Genomic DNA, 19,811 nt, shown 5'->3' with positions numbered 1-19,811 from the left:
AGTATAATAAAAAGGCATATTAATCAAGGGATTCTTAAAAGGATCATACGCTTTTTGCCACTGCATTACATGAAATCCTTTCTTTGTCACTCCTTCATCTCTGTCTGTCCACTCTATTAGATTAGGACAAGGAAATGGAAAGCTAAGAAAAGATTACCTAGGAAAGCATAGGAAGCAGAAACTAGGATGTGGACACAGAATTAACTTTACAGAATTTATTGCACAATATAAAGAAAATCATTTATATAGAGGTAACTGCAAGAACTGGGAAGGATGGAATCATAGTTTCAAGTTATAGGATAGCTGATCTGAATAATTCCTTTATCTTGATTTTAGGTAATTCTCACTTTTTTCTAGTATTACACTTGCTCTCAGAACTTCAGAATATATGATCTTTTTTCGTTTCCGCACCTTTCAAAATACAAAAGCTGGGCGCCTTGATTCCTGCCTGTATTATCATCACACCAGCTTATCTGTCTAACTAACAATTTCTCTTAACTTCTTTAATGCTGGTTGTTGATAAGTAAGTTCAACAGGCTGAAATCCTGGTGCTCTAGAAATTTAAAGACCACATTTGATTCTTTTATGTCTACATATTCCCCAATTTTTCCAAACCCTTTGCTTCATGAAATGAATAAATGCTATTCTTTATTTTTTCTGACAAAATTTACAGAATTCTTTAGCACTTAGAATAGGAGGCGAATGACTACCATAAGGAATAGAGAAATCTGAATTTGCAATTTTAACAGAAAATCCTGAGAGAAAAGGCCCAAGAAGTAAGTAGTCAAAAGCTCATCTCAGCATGCTCCGCAATTACCAATAATAATCAGGGACTCATTCTATTTTAGTCACTCTTCATTTTATCCATACCTTTTAAAGAGCGATTTTATAACAGCCTTAATAGGATCCATTATTATGGAAATGGAAAAACATTTGGTAAGAAACTTCAAACCCTGCCAGGCTATTATTAAAAACAGGACAAGAGAAAACCTCTCCAATTACTAATAAGATGAGAGTTCTGACAATCCCAGAGATAATCAAAGTCAATTTTATAATATTTCTAAGAAGATTTTTACTTAATGAATTTTCATATCTGAACAAGGTAGATACATGTATTATAAGGATGATGAAAAGGACGACATTTCTCTAAATGCGTGAAAATTAATGAAGGACACTGATAAAACTTTTATCACATAAAATATATTCTAAGTAAAACATTCTAATAAAATAGAATTAAAATAAAATATTCTAATATTTTGCTGCTACTAACTATCCTCTTGGTTCTTCTTCTGCTCATATCCATTTGTGAACATAACAAAATCAAAAGACTTTAAAATAATATCCTATGCAGAATATTATTCAGAAGGTATCCATTACAGAGCCATTTACATGTACACATATTCATGTGTAATTTGTAATATAAGTATAAATGATTTATGTTGTCTATTTTGGAGTACTGTACCATTGTTCCCTTTTAGATAACAAATGCTTATATGAGGAACATGGTGTAAGAGTAGTACAATCATTTCATACTTATCCACAGTCACACTTCAAGAAGTCTCAATATGTAGGAATTTAGGGAGAAGCTTGGAGTGAAAAAGAAAAGTTCTCCCAACTTAATCTACAGATTGAATGCAATCCTAATTAAAATTCCAGCAAGTTATTTTTTAGATATGGTCAAACTGATTCTAAAGTTTAGATGGAGACAAAAGACCCAGAATAGCCAAAAGGATAGTTAAGGAGAAGAACAAAGTTGGAAGACGGACACTACTTGACTTCAAGACCTACTATAAAGCTACACTAATCAAGATTCTGTGGTTTTGGCAGAAGAATAGACATATAATACATCAATGGAACAGAAACAGATCCCCCAAAATATAGTCAACTGATCTTTTGACAAAGGAGCAAAGGTACACAATGTAGTAAAGACAGTCTTCTCAACAAATGGTGCTGAAGAACTGGACTGGACATCCACATGCAAAAAAAAAAAATCTAGACACAGACGTTATACCCTTCACAAAATTAACTCAAAATGGACCACAAACCTAAATGTAAAATGCAAAATTATAAAACGCCTAGAAGATAATATAGGAGAAATCTAAAAAGTGACCACCAAACACAAGGTCTTCTAGATACAACACCAAAGGTGCCATCCACGAAAGAAATACTGGGCAAGCTGGACATCATTAAAATGAGAAATTTCTGTTCCGTGAAAGAAACTATCAAGAGAATAACAAAAATACAAGCCACAGACTAGAAGAAAATCTTTGGAAAATACACATATGAGAAAGAATTGTTCTCTAAAATATAAAAAGAACTCTTAAAATTCAACAATAAGAAAACTAACAATCAGATTTTAAAATGAGCCGAAGACCTTATCAGATACCTCACTAAAGATATACAGATGGAAAATCAATATATGAAAAGATGCTGCATATCATGTGTCATCAAGAAAATGTAAATTAAAACGAGATACCATTATACACCTTTTTGAATGGCCAAAATCCAGATCACTGACAACATCAAATGCTAATGAGGATGTGGAACAACAGAAACTCTTATTCGTTGCTGGTGGAAATGCAAAATGCTACTGCCACTCTGGAAGAGTTTGGTGGTTTCTTACAAAACTAAACATACTCTTAACATACAATACAGCAATCATGCTCTTTGGTGTTTACCTAAAGAGCTGAAAACTTATGTTCACACAAAAAACTGCATACAGATGTTTATAACTGTTTTATTCACAACTGCCAAAACTCGTAAGCAACCAAGATGTCCTTCAGTAGGTGAATGGATAATAAATAAACTGTGGCACATCCAGACAATGGAATATTATTAGTGCTAAAAAGAAATGAGCTATCAAGTCAAGAAAAGACATGGAGGAACCTGAATGCATATCCCAAAGTGAAAGAAGCCAGTCTTAGAAGGCTGCATACTGTATGATTCCAACTATAGGACATTCTGGAAAAGGCAAAACTATGGAGAGAGTAAAAAGATCAATGGCTGCTGGGGGTTTTGGTGGGGGAGATGAATAGGCAGAACACAGAGGATGTTTAGGGCGGTGAAAATACTCTGCATGATACTATACATGTCACTATACACTTGTGCAAACCCACGAATGTACCACACCAAAAGTGAACCCTACCGTAAACTATGGACTTTAGACAATAATGATGTGTCAATGTAGGTTCATCAATTACGACAAATGTATCAGTCTGGTGGGGAATGTTGGTGATGGGGAGGCTACACGTGTGTGGAGGCAGGGGGTGCATGAGAAATCTCTGTACATTCCCCTCAATTTTTTCTGTGAACCTAAAACTGCTCTAACAGTCCTAGAAAACAAAACCAAAAAACCAACCAACCAAAAATAAAAAAAGAAAAGTCATCTCAATGGAAAAATTCTGCTGTATTTCTCCCTCTAGGAACAGTAACAAGGAATAAGCACCTTGCTAGCTTACTAAGAATATGGATATTAACTTTGTGTGTAAACTGAGGTTCATTATTTTAAATTATTATTATTGTTGACATTCCACTAATAACTTTGGTAAAATTTTTAGATACTACAAATTCGAAGCAATGAAGAGAAGGAAAATGGTTAGAAACTTACATACGGAGTAAGAGCTGACTGGAGTAAGAGCTCTCTTTTGAGGTTTGACAGGGAGGTGGTCAATAAAACTGCAATAGGGTCTACTTTAAAGAACTGCAAACAGCCTCGCAAGTGGAATAACCCCAAGGGCCCTCTCCATTAAAATGTTAAACATTATTAGCTACATAGAGCTATACTGCTTTTCCCTGAAGTACCTTTTATAAGAGGGACATAATCTCCTAGCCTGTGACCAGCCTCTATAAACCCTGAAATTTCTTTTGAAGTTTCATATTTTACTTTAAACATTTATATGAGTTTTGCATTCTAATCCAAATATATATGTGATTTTAATTCAAAGTTATGTTTCCCCTGTCTGCATGCAACCTCCCCTTAAATTTTTTTTTTTTTTTTTGCGGTACGCGGGCCTCTCACTGTTGTGGCCTCCTCTGTGTTGCGGAGCACAGGCTCCGGACACGCAGGCTCAGTGCCCATGGCTCTTGGGCCCAGCCGCTCCGCGGCATGGGGGATCCTCCTGGACCGGGGCACAAACCCGTCTCCCCTGCATCGGTAGGCGGACTCTCAACCGCTGAGCCACCAGGGAAGCCCTGCCCTTAAATCTTGTAGCAAAACGTAAACCTGAAGAAGTATGTCACATTGATTATAGTGGCTTCTTATGCCCTTTGGTTCATTCAGCCGCATAACCAATTTTGAGAAGTCAGGGAAGAGTGACATATAATTTAGAAATATTTCCATAAAAATGGCTGAGAAACAAGAACATCCTGGGAATTAAGGGAATTATCTTTAGCCACTGAAAAATGCCCTCATGTGAAAGCCCTGTTGCTGGCAAAATACCAGTTACAGTAGCTTTGAACAATAAGCAATTGCTATTTAGTTACTTAGGTTCTTCACCCTACTTTAGAGAATATATACTTAATCATTTTTTAAATTAATTTTTATTGGAGTATAGTTGATATACATATATCCACTCTGTTTTAGATTCTTCTCCCATATAGGTCATTTACAGAGTATTGATTAGAGTTCCCTGTACTTAATCATTTTAATTTACTTATGTAGAAAATAAGACTATTGTAAGCTTATCTAAATTACATAGTCCTTAAAATAATATGCCAGCAGACATGTTGGCAATGTTGCATTTTCTCTGAGTTTTAAATCTATAAGATAGTTGTACAGTAAATTTAATGTGGTCATGTAATGTAATCATAATTATGTATACATTAATACAGTAAAGAAATACAACCAATTCTTGCCAAACCAATCCAGTTGTGGTGTCTATTTCTTCCTAAACAATGACAGGTAATAGTACCTAAAAGAAAAAAATACTTCCATAGACATCTCAAAAATACTGATATTTAATTCTCAGAAGCAGAGCAATATTGTAGGAGTCTTAAATAACACTATATAAAAATAATGCTAATAACAACTGATACTTAACATTTACTATGTACCAGCACTGTTCCAATGGCTTTACATTCATTAACTCATTTAACCTCAACTCTCAGAGGTAGGGTTTCACAGACAAGGTCCCTGAGGCACAGAGAGTTAAATAACCAATGCAGGCACATAGATACTAAGTAGCAAAACTAGAACATGAACTCAGGTTGCTGGACTCTGGGGACCATAGCTCTCTGAAGAATAGTACAGTTAAGAACAGTGTCACCACTGATCATTCAATGAAAAAAAAGAAAAACAAAACTTTCTCAATGGCATATAACATAGGTCAGGCACTATGCAAGTCTCTGAGGAAGAGCAAGGCCCACCATGAGCTCACAGTCTACACCACAGGAGGCCAACCCAAAACTAAGTACAAGAGTTCAAGTGCTAGCTTCTCCTAAACTACTACATATTCAAACTATTTTTGAGGAATATGTGACAGTGTCTTCAAGGTCCCCTATATCAGGGGTCCCCAACCCCTGGGCCGTGGACCGGTACCAGTCCATGGCCTGTTAGGAACTGGACCCCACAGCAGGACATGAGCAGTGGGCAAGTGAGTGAAGCTTCATCTGCCGTTCCCCATCGCTCGCATTACCACCTGAAACCATGACCGCCCCTGGCCCCGGTCCGTGGAAAAACTGTCTTCCACGAAACCGGTCCCTGGTGCCAAAAAGGTTGGGGACCGCTGCCCTATATCATCACATTGCACTTGGACAAGGTGGTTTGTTTTTTTTTTTTGATATTCACGTACTAATATAGAAAATGCTACTATTCTGCATGGAGAACTTTAAGAAAATCAGTAAACAAAATGCAATTAAATGGCAAACAATGAACCTGTGACTTTGGATTGCTCACTGTCATCCACGACTCTGCCCGTGTTGCACAGCGGGAGAGGTGAGGACCGTTGACATGTGGTCCGAATAATTCTTCTTAGGTGGGACTGTCCCACGGTTGCAGGATGTTTTGCATCTCTGACCCCATCCACTAAATATCAGTGGTTCCCTCGACCCTTCAGTCACTGTGCCAACAAAATATGTCCCCACATATTTCTGAATACCCTCAGGAGGTAGAACTGCCCATACTTGAGAACCATGTTCTACATTTCAAATGCCTTGTTATTTTCGAACTTCACTTTTGTTGTAGATTTTGTCCTTACTGCTCCAGCATGTACTTGAGCCCTGTGGTTGGAATCTAAGTCACGTTAAAAAGGTAACAGTCGCCTAAGAACACTGCAAAAACACTGTGACCTATACACATGAATTCCTTCCTCAGGATCCGGAGTACTACGGATCCTTTCCTCACACATTATTAGGAAAAGCAAGAATTAGATGATATATTGTTTTCAATCAGCAATATGTATTTTAATTGGTGATGGCAGCATTAGGAGAATGTATAAAAAAAGATAAAGGAAGGGGCTTCCCTGGTGGTGCAGTGGTTGAGAGTCCGCCTGCCGATGCAGGGGATGCGGGTTCGTGCCCCGGTCCGGGAAGATCCCACGTGCCGCGGAGCGGCTGGGCCCGTGAGCCATGGCCGCTGAGCCTGCGTGTCCGGAGCCTGTGCTCCGCAACGGGAGAGGCCACAACAGTGAGAGGCCCGCGTACCGAAAAAAAAAAAAAAGATAAAGGAAGAATAATTCCTTTGACCTCTGGTCACACCTGTTTTTCCTCTTATATGGTCATTCATTAAAATTTTAAATATTGTTTTAAGAGCAAAGGAATTATTGTTTAAGAGCAAAGGAATTAATCTCAGTTCATACACTAGGTCAGCCTGTCAACACATCTTGTATCAAATCTTCATTTGTTTGTAATTTATGTGTTTCATGAATAACATTTTCTATCAAAGTAATTGCTAAGGAACTGCTGAGATTCTGTACACCTTTGGCAAAATGAAACAAAATTCTGAATAGCAATAGACATGTTTTCTTAGCTTTGATCTGACTGAAGTCAAAGAGAAGGATGTGATCTTATTGATCACACCCTGGACTTCCTCTAAGGGCTCACTCAGATCCAATTATCCTAGCAATTCTGACAGCTTGAGAACTCAGGCAATGGTACAATTTCAAGCAAAACCTGCAACACCTTCTAGTGAAACTCATAAAATAGCCTATATCTAGAAAGGCAACCAATACACTGTATTATGGATGTATAGGTTCTATTTGCTTCTGTATGATTAGCATTACTAAATAAACTTATAAAACAATAAAACTACATTCTATATGTTCAGTATGCTACTGTTTATAAACTCCAGCTGCAGGACCTCACCATGGCAACAGGAATATACAAACAGCTCAGTTCTCTATGCTATGATGGAAGCATTACTAATTTAAAGAATGCAATATGCTTAAGACAGACAGAAACAATTTCACAATATAGTCATCAACCTGCTCATAAAAGAGGAGAAAGATAGAGATGAGTATTTGACATGGCAGATAAAAGAAAACTGATTCCTTTTGCTGGACCATGACTGACAGTCACTCGTGGAGTTGAGAGAATGAAATGTTTTTAAAATGAATGAATGAATGAGGCAACAGAATCACTGAAAAAAACAGAATGGAAGAAAATCAGGTAGAAGAGCTACTGTGTCAAAGTGATCTGTGATATTTGTTCATAGCCTCATCTATAAGACAGAACTGAATAGAATCTATAATTTGGTATTTTGTAACAGATATACTCAGTCTTCAGATTGGAGTGAAAAAGATGCACAAAATCAGGCCACTGCCCTCACAGACCATGTGAACATGCATGTGCATTTGTTATTTCACTTAATAAATGCTAGGTACCAAGAAACACAAAGATAAATAAGATATTGGCACTGGCCTTAAGAATTAATAGTCTAATGGAGAAGACAGTCCTCTAAATGAAACGTAACAATTTAGTGTAACTCCTGAAGTAGAAGTACCTATAAAGTATTATGGGAGCATAATACCATAGCAATGTTTTTCCCAATTATTCAGAAAGAATTGATGCTTGTATCTACAGTAAAATTTAGGTTTTATTGAAAGTTAAGTGGCAGTGATTTACAAAATATTATAAAATTCACAATCTGTTTAGAATTGTCTAGAGGCAGATCAGTGCACATAAATACATTTAACTGAAATATGATCCCTCAACTTAAATGATTACAGGTTCTTTAAATTTCTCCAATCTCTAACTGTCATAAGAAAGTATGGAAATGACACTGACTCGAGTGAAAGCTCTGTTAAATGACACTGCTGACTGCTGGGACAATAATGTCTGAGAGCAGCACCAGCCTTCTCCTTTTTGGGTAAACTAAAGAGAAGATCGTTGTCAAAACCTCTCAGCTCCCTCAAAAACAAGCTCACCAGTGTGCCAGAGAGAACACAACATGCATGGTTTGAGAGTGCGTGAAAGATCAGGGAAAACCACCAGTCACCTTTGAATGTTGTGTGTTCATTTTATGTTACCAGTGATTCCCTTCAATTGTCAGCGCTACTAATGAAGCAAAGCTCAAGCTTCAACTTAAGTCAGTGGAAATCAGGCTGAAACTGCAACCTTTCCCAAACTCATATAGAGTAAACCTCATTTTCCCCAAAGCAGTAAGGTGTACCAAGTTCTTGAAAGAATTACTCTTAAGGCCCGGCTCCCCGTCCCCTGACAGCAATCACTGAAGGAAGAAAGCCCATTTAGTAAAGGAAATTGAAATGCCTTTTTCCTAGCTATAAAACATTACCACCTCGTTCACTGGAACTACCTGAGCTGTTGTATGTTTCTCAGAGACTTTTCTGTCATTCCCTATTATCCATGCATTCAATAAGCATTCTTTAAATGCTTTAAGGTGCCCTAGACCTGAGGACTGAAATGTTTTTCTTCAAGGGCCAGATAGTAAATATTTAAGGCTTTGCAAGCCAAGATGCAAAATCAAGGGAATTATGTAGGTACTTAAAAAATCAGTTAAATATATAACCATTTAAAATGTAAAATTATCATTAGCTCACAGAAAAACAAAAACAGGGCACAGATTGCTGATTTTAGTGCTAGATCACAGTCAAATATTCAGACCAAGCTAAGACCATTAGGTTACTACATTAAAAGAAAAGGTTTTTTGCAACAAAACCTAGCTGCTTCTAGTAAGAACCTGCAGGAATGATCTAATAACGCTCTGTCCAATATAATTATCTACTGGATATTAATTATTTCTATTATATCTATCTATACTACATATTTCAATACCTACAGAAAATGTTCCACATCTGTACAGTTCAACAGGGTAGCCACTAGACACAAGGGGCTGTTGAGCATTTCAAATATGTTGAATGGACTAAAGAATAGAATTTTAAAATTTTATTAAATCTTAATTATTTAAAATTTACATTTAAATAGCCACATACAGCTAGTATATGGAAAAACAGATGTAATAGTTTTTTTATATATCAATTAGCAGGGCCTAATCGAATTTGCTTGGGTTTTTGGTGACCAATTAGGGCATAAATATCTTTACAGGTTAATACCAACAGATCACAGTTCAAATTGTTCTTAACTTCTGGTTAACATTTCATTGGGAGTTGGTAACTATTCCTGATGTACATTATATTATAGAACTGAAAAGACCTTCAGAGAACACAGACTTGTACTCTATGAAGTACAATGTGTGCAGCATGTTCCAAAGAGGGCAAAAGAGGTGTATTGCATGACGGCTCATAACTACAGTTTTGAAGTTAGGAAAAAAGCACCAGTTCTGCTTTAGAGTAGTACTGGGATCTTAGGCAAGTTATTTTACCTCTTTCTTCTTCAATTTCCTCCATTGTAAAAGAGGACAGTAATAGGAGCTTCTCTACTGGATTGGTGGCAAGATTAAACGAGATCAAGGACTTAAGAACACAGAACACTGCCAGCTCACTGAAATCATAAATGTTACTACTTTATTAAAATAACGTTATATGACAAGTATTTTGGGATACAGTCCACAATCTGACTTGGTAGAAACCATTTCATCACTCAGCATGTAAGGAAGCTACATATGGAGTGTTGGATATATCACTGTTATTTTTATCCAGCAGACACAACTTTGAATTCTGGCTTTACAACCTCCTAATGTAGCCATGTCACATGACTAGTCTGAGCCTCATTTCCTTATCTGAAAATGAGAAGAATATTTACCTCGTCAAGTTGAGAGAATAAAATGTGAAAAAGTTTTGCTCATATACATATTAATGTTGGTTACTGATTGAGTTCATCTTAAAATCAAGTCTCAATTCCCTGTTTCAATTTGAGATTTTTTTTTCTTGTTCATCCTTTAGGGTTACTGAGGGATAACTACTTCCTTTCTTCCATCTCTTGGGCCAAAGGGATCACAAACTTCAAAAGTAAAAACTGAATGTAGCTGTCAGCATTAGAGGCTAGAATCAAGAGTAGTTTCTCTTGAGAGAAACTATGACTATGAGAGTTAAATTATGACATTTATGAAAAACCAATGAGGTGAATAATAAAAATCACCCCAGACCAAAGTAGAATTTGAGAGTAGCCATGTTGGTGGTATTAATATATCTCCATATGTAGAAATTTGTTATTTAAAAATCCTAAGGATAAGTACCTGGTGAGCATGGAACACTGGAACACAGAAGATGCAGGAGGCCAAGAAGTAAATTTTGACACAGCCGTAGAGAATGGGTAACCCCCAAATCACCTCATCTGTTTCCTGCACCAAGTGTTTCCCTACCACAGAGATGGACGCATATGGCAAATACAATCTTCTGCCATTACACTTTATCATCGTTCCGCCTAGATGGCAAATAGGCTGCATGTTACCTGCCAAATCCTAATGAATTGCAGTGGGGGTTCTATAAGGCTGTGCAGGCCACGTCTGAACTCAGCAGGAATGAGAACCATGATTGATTAGCCATGCCTGCCGTCAGAAGGAAGGGGGGGGGCCCCTTCATACTGTGTGTGCAGATGCTTTCATAACACTCGCTGCCATTTCTCTGATTTTAGGAGCAAAAAACTTCTGAGTGTAATCTGAATTTCATGTATCTTTTTGTACAGAGAATAGTCTGACAGCTTAGAGTCCAGCTCTCTTGATTATTATGTTTCTGGTTCGTTAATTACTCAATTGGCATTCTGGTTCATTGACTAGTCTCTTGTGGGCTTGGTTGCATAAACTCCAACTGGGCAGCGGCATCCATTCCCAGTGAACTGACAAAGTTAATTTTCTGAGTCTGCAATATTGATAAGCAAACCCCAGACTATGGTAAATTCATAAAGGTAAATCTTATGTGACCTCTTAATAGCCAAACAGAAGGCTGGCTTTCCTGATAAGAAGAATAACTATCAGACACTTCTTTTAGACTTCAACAAAGACTATTTTTCATCAGTTTCATCACTGTTAATTTTAATAATTTTCTTTCTTAAATTTTTCTTTACAGATGTGCTATTGCTAGTCTCAGATGATGTTTTTCTCTATACGAAAGCTCTCACCATCTCTCATTTTGGAGTTTAAAACCAGCGAAAGCACTCTGATTAGTCTAGTTCTTTCTCAGCCTATGATTCCATCAGCCTTTCAACATTACTTATATCTTCACCTTTCTTTTGATTCCAGAATCTTTCTTTCCCAAACCCACACGCCGTCAAACCCAACTTGCGACAGCATCATTTCTTTTTCATGTCCACACAACAACTGAAAAAATCCGATGTTTTCTAGTTTTACCTTTCGAACATTTGCCAACCGATTCATCATCAAGGACTCCTCTCGGTCATCATCGTCATCCAAGTCCAGCATCGGCATTCCGAAGGGGTCGATGATGCTACAGCACCTGGAACCTTCATCTCTTGGATCAAAGGGGTCCACGATTATGGGCTCCGTTCCTTTTATTTCGCAGCGACAGAAGGGGCAGCCCTGGCCATCTGACTCCTGAACAAACACAAAAATTGTGCTGATTGGTCTTTGTTCAAATAAAACACTACTGAGAGGGGCCAAAGTTCTACTATAAAAAGAAGTTGCAAAAAATAGGTTTTCAGGTAGGCAGTGGGGGTGGAGGAAGATCTGCCTTGAAGGTGGTAGAGTAGAACGGGGAACCAACAAAATATATGTTCAGTATTTAAAATTTCAAAATTTTTAAGAAAAATTTCTTTACAAAAACCTTTGATTTAGGATAAATCAAAAAGTTAGGAGCTTAACTTTATTTTACTGAATGTTCATTTACAATTTTAATGTATCAAAACTTTAGAGTCCTGCAGAAAACTGGAAATTAAATGTCCCTCTTTACCAAAAGGCACCAGTGCTAATTAAACATTCTATAAAAAGGACATTTTGATAAAAATTCATTATAAATAAAGTAATAGTATCAATTAGAACAATCCATTTCAAAATCAATTCTGGAAAAGTTCCTGTGCACATAACTATGGCTACATATTTCCATTTTAATTGCCTAGGTCTTTTAAAGCCTTGGTTTATAAGCAATCAGTGGGAAAAAATAAGTTTATTTTCAGAAATCATCATCTATCCTGAGAGCCTGTCATCCTGACACAGCTCATATGGAATGTAATAATATGTGAGATACCAAGTTTTGCACCTCATCTTGCTTTCAAACTAGATACTGCAAAGGGATTTGTGCAAATACTTTTGGGCCAGAAATTCATTTACTGGTAATTACTGAAGTTTTCTGAAAATCTCCCAATTCTATTTCTCAAAAACTAACTACATTAAAAATTCACAGTTGGGAGGGAAACAGGACAAGACTGTTTTCTTGCCCTGCAGATAAAGCTGACTTTTAGAGATAGATGGTATATGACATTCACCACCATATTTTTGTTTCTCCATTATACCCTGACTTTACTAGTATGTTATTTTAAAAAATTATAAAACTTATAAGATCATTTTAAGGCAGAAATCGCATGAGAGCATCATTTTTAGAGATGAGACTATGAATGAAAAGAGCTAACATCTTTAAAGAAACCATTCAGTACTTAAGATTGTCCCATGCACTTGGTACGACGGGAACGAGGTGATCTACCTGCCCTCCAGCGACACTCTGATCAGTGGTGGAGTAACACTCTCCTTTCACTGGACAATTACTTAGCATACACTCTGTGGCAGATTCTGTGGTACGTAGTTTATTCTTTCCCAAGCATCACTCTGATTAACAAAGTGAACATCTCCTTTGCCAAACAAATTGTCAAAAAAAGAAAAACAAATGCTTTCTGGATTGGTTAACGAAAAGAAACTGCAACAATTCCTTATTCATCGACTGCTACATAATTTGGGAAAGAAACCTGGAATGTAAAATAGTTGAACTAAGGTGGTATGAAGAGATACAGACAGGCTAGTACAAAATCCTTTGATGTTTACTGCCACGTGTGCTCAAGTCTGGTGAGCTTCAAGGCAACTCAAGTATTTGCTCCATCATTTTACAGATGATAAAACTGATACTTAATTCTCCCATCTTACACTGATATTTTCTAACACAGTAGCAAATATTTAAGGAAAGCTAAACCTTTCTCCTATCTTTGATAACAAGAACATTAAATGTAAGTACATTTTCAATATAGGTTGTCATCCACGTAAAATTCCCTTATTATAAAAGTCAAAATGGACCCATACTGTGTGTCTGCAGTGAATTTTCCTACGGATCTACATAAGATAATTTCAAACAGATAGTTTTAATATATAAGAGCAAGATGAGAAAGAACCAATGTACCCTGCATCTTTAATGCATGAAGAATAGAAAGTGGTATTCGTGGCCCTAAGCAGAGCAATAACAAAGCTATAGTAATTAAAACAGTATGGAACCGGCACAAAAAGAGACACAGATCAATGGAACAGAATAGAGAGCCTAGAAATGAACCCAAGGATATATGGTCAATTAATTTACAACAAAGGAGCCAAGAATATACAGTGGGGAAAGGACAGTCTCTTCAATAAATGGTGTTGGGAAAATTAGACAACCACATGGCAATAAATAAATAAATAAATAAATAAACTGGACCATTATCTTACACCATACACAAACATTAGCTTAAAATGGATTAAAGACTTGAAAGTAAGAACTGAAACCATAAAACTTCTAGAAGAAAATATAGGTGGTAAGCTCCTTGACATAGGTCTTGGCAAGATTTTTTGAACCTGACACCAAAATCAAAAGCAACAAAAGCAAAAATAAACAAGTGGGATTATATCAAACTAAAAAGTTTCTGCATAGCAAAGGAAACCATCAACAAAATGAAAAGACAACCTGCTGAATGGGAGAAAATACTTCCAAATCACAGACCTGATAACAGGCCAATATCCAAAATACATAAAGAACTCAGACAACTCAACAGCAAAAACAAAAACAAAATAACAATCTGATTAAAAAATGGACAGATCTGAATAGACATTTTTCCAAAGATACATATATGGCAAATAGTTACATAAAAAGATGTTCAACATCACTAATTATCAGGGAAATGCAAATCAAAACCAAAGTGAAATTATCACCTCATACCTATTAGAATGCCTATTATCAAAAAGACTAGAAATAACAAGTGTTGGTGAGGATGTGGACAAAGAAGACCCTTGTGTACTGTTGGTGGGTATGTAAATTGGTGCAGGCAGTATGGAAAACAGTATGGAGGTTCCTCAAAAAATTAAAAAGAACTACCATAAAATCCAGCAATTCCACTTCTGGATATTTACCTGAAGAAAATGAAAACACTAATTAGAAAAGATATATGCACACCCCATGTTCACTGCAGCATTATTTCCAGTAGCCAAGATATGGAAACAACCTAAGTGTCCATCAGTGGATAAATGGATAAAAAATTGTGGTACATATATACAATGGAGTATTATTCAGCCATAAAAAAGAATGAAATCTTGCCATTTGCCACAACATGGATGGACCTCAAGGGCATTATGTAAGTGAAATAAGGCAGAGAAAGACAGATAGATACCATATGATCTCTCTTACATGTGCAATCTAAAAATTAACTCAAAACAAAAATAAGTTCAGATACAGAGAACAGATTGGTGGTTGCCAGAGGTGTGGGAGTGGGTGGTGGGAGAAATGGGTGTACAGTTTTTTTCTTCAGTTTTAGTAAGTTGAATGCCACTAAGTAAAAAATTAAAATGTAAAAGAGCTGATGTTCCCTGTGTCTTTAATGCATGAAGGATGGAAAGCTGTACTCTGGGCCCTAAGTAGACACTTCATGCATTTATACATTTTTTTAAAATTATTACATAAATTTTCAAACATAAACAAAAGCAGAGAAAAAAGTGTAATGAATCTGCATGTACCTATCTCCCAACTTCAACAATTATCAATTCACACCCAATATTTTTTGAATTTTATTTATTTTTTTATACAGCAGGTTATTAGTTATCCATTTTATACATATTAGTGTATATATGTCAATCCCAATCTCCCAATTCATCACACTGCCCCCGCCAATTCACACCCAATCTTGTTTCAGCTATATGTTTACTTGTTCCCTCCGCCCCTGGATAATTTTGAAGTACATCCTACACATTGCATAAATTCATCTGTAAACATTTTAGTATGTGTACCTAAAAACCAGAAAATCTTTTAAGACCTAAGTATAATACAGTTATCATAACTACAATTAATCTATTCAATCTAAATAATTAAAGTCATATTATTTTTGAGTACAGTGGCTAGAATGCATAAGCAACTGTATTCCCCTTCAAAGACTTCCTTAGAACCTCCAGGGTCAGTTTGCATGTTGTTTGGTTAAGGATAACTTCTGGTTTATGTGATCTATTTCCTGATAAGGGGTAACTGAAAAGACTGTGTTTGGAAAGGGAAGGAGGTGAAAGGCAATAATAGCATCTTGATGGTACAAGAAAAAGACTGGGAACGGTTCATCTAAAACTGAATTTAGGTTTTTCGCCATCTCTCCTACCTTAAAGTTTAATGCTATACAAATTACTGATGTGAGAGTAGCTGCTTTATGAGTATATGTCACAAAATATATTTTCTGTTAAGCTTTATCTTTGTTGAGCGTTTACATTACTTACTAGGATCAAAATCCAGCTGCAATGTACTTCCATTCTGATTTGCAAACATAGATCACACAACATGCCTCCTCTAATATGACTTCACCCACCACTTTCTCTGTAAACTATTGTCATATGCAAATTAAGTTTGACCATATTGTCAAATTTGGTACTCATAATCTCAAATTTTGGTGCTGTTTTGGTACTCCACCTCATTTCTGTCAGATAGTTGATTAAACACATATGAAGAATGTCTTCGATAGATACCTAACTCTTCAGGATTGTGCCTCAATAATTAAAATAATGTTTCTGTCAATATACACTTAACGCAAGATCACAGAACATATGTTAATGAAGAAGAAGGACCAATACATAATTCCTTCTCTAGTCCCCAACATATTCACATTCTGAGAAAGTTAAGAGGAAGTACTTGGACTCCATCTGTTCTAATTCACTCAGTAGACTTCACTTCCTCAAATAAATCCTCCCAAACCAAATGAGACAGAAGTTATCAGTGTGTTCTACACCATCTGAAACTTAACTATGTAATATGCTCATGATAAAACTACTCAGACTCATTTGGCAACCATAAATACTGCAAGTTAATGATATTAAATATAACTTTAGGTAACCTGAGAACAAATTAATATTGACAGAGAAATAGAAAAAAAAAATTAAGTTCCCCCCAAAATTCCCATTCCCCAATAACACCCTATGTAAAAATCCAAATAAATATTGTCACTATCATCTCATCATCATCATCATCATCATGTATCAGTCACCTTCCATAGTATTTCTGTTTAAATGTTGTCCAGATCAATATTATCTCTTAAATACTTTCTTTTAATGTTTTAAAAGATAAACATCATATATAGTACAATTTCTTTTGCTCCCAAGATGATTAATTATTTGAAGGCACACTTTAAGTTCAATCATTTCATGCCTTCCCACAAATACAATATAAATGGAGGGCCCTAGAGAATACATAAGACTTCATGAGTCTCATATACTCATTTCATGAGTATATTTTTACTATAGGTGTGTTTCCCATCTCAGTAACTTCTAATGTACATTACCTTGCTATACTTCACACAGATTTGAAGTTACCATAAATCTCTTTTTCTAAACATGAAACAATTATAGATAAATAACTAGATAGATACATATACACATACATATACTGAGAGTAGCTTGGGTCCATACTAACCATTTTCAGAGCACAATATATCCCACAAAAACTTAGTAACTTCTTGCTATAAAGAATGAATGATGATAGTTAATAGTGATCTTAGAATAAGTAACAGAGAGAGAGATCTTTTGTTTTGATGTTCTTTTATGGTGGGCAAGGGAAGACGACATTGACAAATCTAGACTCTTCTAGTTTTAATTTGGAAGGACCATGAAAACAGTGAATCAGGAAAGAAGCATAAACATTCTGAATCTGGAAGCTTGGATTGGAATCCTACACCCACCAATTGCAGCTGTGTGACACTGGGTAAGCCATTTCATCTTCTTTGTAGGGTATAATGAGAGAATGCACATTTTAAGGGATATCTTAAAGACAAAGTGAGATAAATTAATTCAAAGCCTTCCAAAGTGCTACTTAAATTCCAGTTGGTATAATTACTACAAAAATAGTCTCAAGAACAAAGAAAAGAAGTAAGATAGCTGAGGAAACATACCATAGCCCTTACACGACTCTCTAAGTGAAAGAGGAGCTCCAACACTTTATCACATTTATACAAAAAGACATAACATATAATCAAGGACAAATACTAATTTATAACATTCTTAAAGGCAAATATTTTTTTATTTGTAGTACTAAGGTTATGAAGCTTCACTGAGGCTAGAAATTTAAAGGCTGGTTGCTTTTGAAAACAGATATATTAAGATTACTTCTTAGTGCCTTGAATGCGATTCTTTGAGCTGGCTTCTCACCTCTCTTAGACAGTTACACATTTCTTCCCCAGTCATGCTCTCTAAATATGGTACACCTATAAATCTCTTTAATCACATGTCATATTAAAATCCGAGCTTATTAATTTTCATCTGCTGACTTTTTGCTAAGTATTTTGAATACTCCAATATCTTTCCTTTAAATTATTTTGAAAAAATATGCAGGAGGAATAATCAGAGGAAAATTAACTTTGCTTTTAATTGAATTTGAAAGTTCTTGGCAATAATTCAAACAAAGGCTGCATATCCAATTGGCATATGTGTATCCATTTTTATTTTGGAAGAAAGATTTGAAGAACACAGTTTAGAGTCTGTATTCAGCAGATATTTTCTAGATTCCTGGAAAGAAAGATAGAACAAAAACAGTTCCTTACTTTACACCTTATGTGATCACCCTGCAATATCACTGATGCATAATATGTTATTACAGAAAAGGAGACATGGAGGAAGTAAAGAAGAACATGTTTTGTTAATATTCATGGAATAGTGTGGAAGTGAAAGAAAACTCTCCAAGGATTGCATTGCCAAGGATGGAACAGAAATGCCGAACCCAGACTTCCCTGGTGGTGCACTGATTAAGAATCCGCCTGCCAATGCAGGGGACATGGGTTCTAGCCCTGGTCCGGTAAGATCCCACATGCCATGGAGGAACTAAGCCCGTGCGCCACAACTACTGAGCCCGCGTGCCACAACCACTGAAGCCCGTGCACCTAGAGCCCGTGCTCCACAACAAGAGAAGCTACCACAATGAGAAGCCCGTGCACCGCAACAAAGAGTAGCGCCCGCTTGACGCAACTAAAGAAAGCCCACGCGCAGCAACGAAGACCCAATGCAGCCAAAAATAAATTTATTTTTTTAAAAAAAGAAAGAAATGCCGAACCCAGAGTGATACTACTTCAAAGAATGCCTCTAGAGAGGTGATTACTCATTTTACTTAGTATTCTGTGCAAACTCAGACTTGCCAGTTCAATTTATTAAATAACAGTTTCAGAAGGAGAAAAAAGTATCTGACACCTCTTCAGAGGCATGACTAAATGGGCCATTATGACAGCAATTAAAGAGTAACCACTTGCAGCCCATAATAACTAACTGACACCTCTACTGTGCATTTCTTAGGGTTTCCGTTAATTACAAAGTTTAAGTCTCCAACGAATTTCAATTAAACCAAAGTAGGGCATCAAATGGAAGGAAAAGTTGGTGAAGAACTACTTGCTAAAAATGCACAATGGTTGAACATATAATATGTTACGGTCAGGGTTTAATATTTCCTATTGGACCTGATTTATCAGAGCTTCTTGGCAGACATGCAGCCTTTAAAATCCTTTTCATATCAGCATGCCCAACCAATGTAGTCGAAAGTAACAAAAATGTCTCACATCCATAATTAAATTTGAAAGATAACAGGATATTCATTTCAAGTGATTATTAGTACCATGCCCCTCGATAAAATTTTTAGATTTAATTTTAACTTCTTGAGGGTAGGGACTGTGTCTTTAGTACAGAACCTGGGAAACAGAAGCTGCTTAAAGAATGTTTGCTAAATAAATGAAAACGAATGGATTTGAGATCTTGGAGCCTGACGGATGAAATATTCTATGTCAGCTTCTACCAAGCCAGTTAAGGGAAACCAAATTATCCTTGTGCACAATTACGTTTGAAAACTCAATTTTTTCTCTGATAGAAAAAACAAGCAAGCATATAAAAACAAAAACACTGGCTTTAAAGTTAGAAAACAGACTCTAGCCTTTTACCATTTTGAATAAGGAAGAAGTTGGAAAAAAAAGACACATATTACTACATGTACTCATATCCAGAGACTTACTACTCACATAACATTTCCAATTACATCTACAAGCTTAGATACAATGTT

At 36.1% G+C, this 19,811-nt stretch overlaps 1 protein-coding gene across 8 annotated transcripts in view; it reads right to left on the bottom strand.

Annotated features, from left to right (window-relative positions):
- The window catches only part of CBLB (Cbl proto-oncogene B), a 214,859-nt gene that overhangs the window by 64,846 nt on the left and 130,202 nt on the right, over positions 1–19,811 (bottom strand). For all 8 annotated transcript variants that reach the window (XM_073804274.1, XM_019923231.3, XM_073804276.1 and 5 more), the window contains one exon: positions 11,699–11,902. In XM_073804274.1, the coding sequence (XP_073660375.1) occupies positions 11,699–11,902 (204 nt within the window). The remainder of the gene's footprint in view (positions 1–11,698; positions 11,903–19,811) is intronic.

This window comes from Tursiops truncatus, chromosome 4 (genome assembly GCF_011762595.2).
Source record: "Tursiops truncatus isolate mTurTru1 chromosome 4, mTurTru1.mat.Y, whole genome shotgun sequence".
NCBI lineage: Eukaryota > Metazoa > Chordata > Mammalia > Artiodactyla > Delphinidae > Tursiops > Tursiops truncatus.
This window is presented reverse-complemented; position numbering and strand designations above follow the sequence as displayed.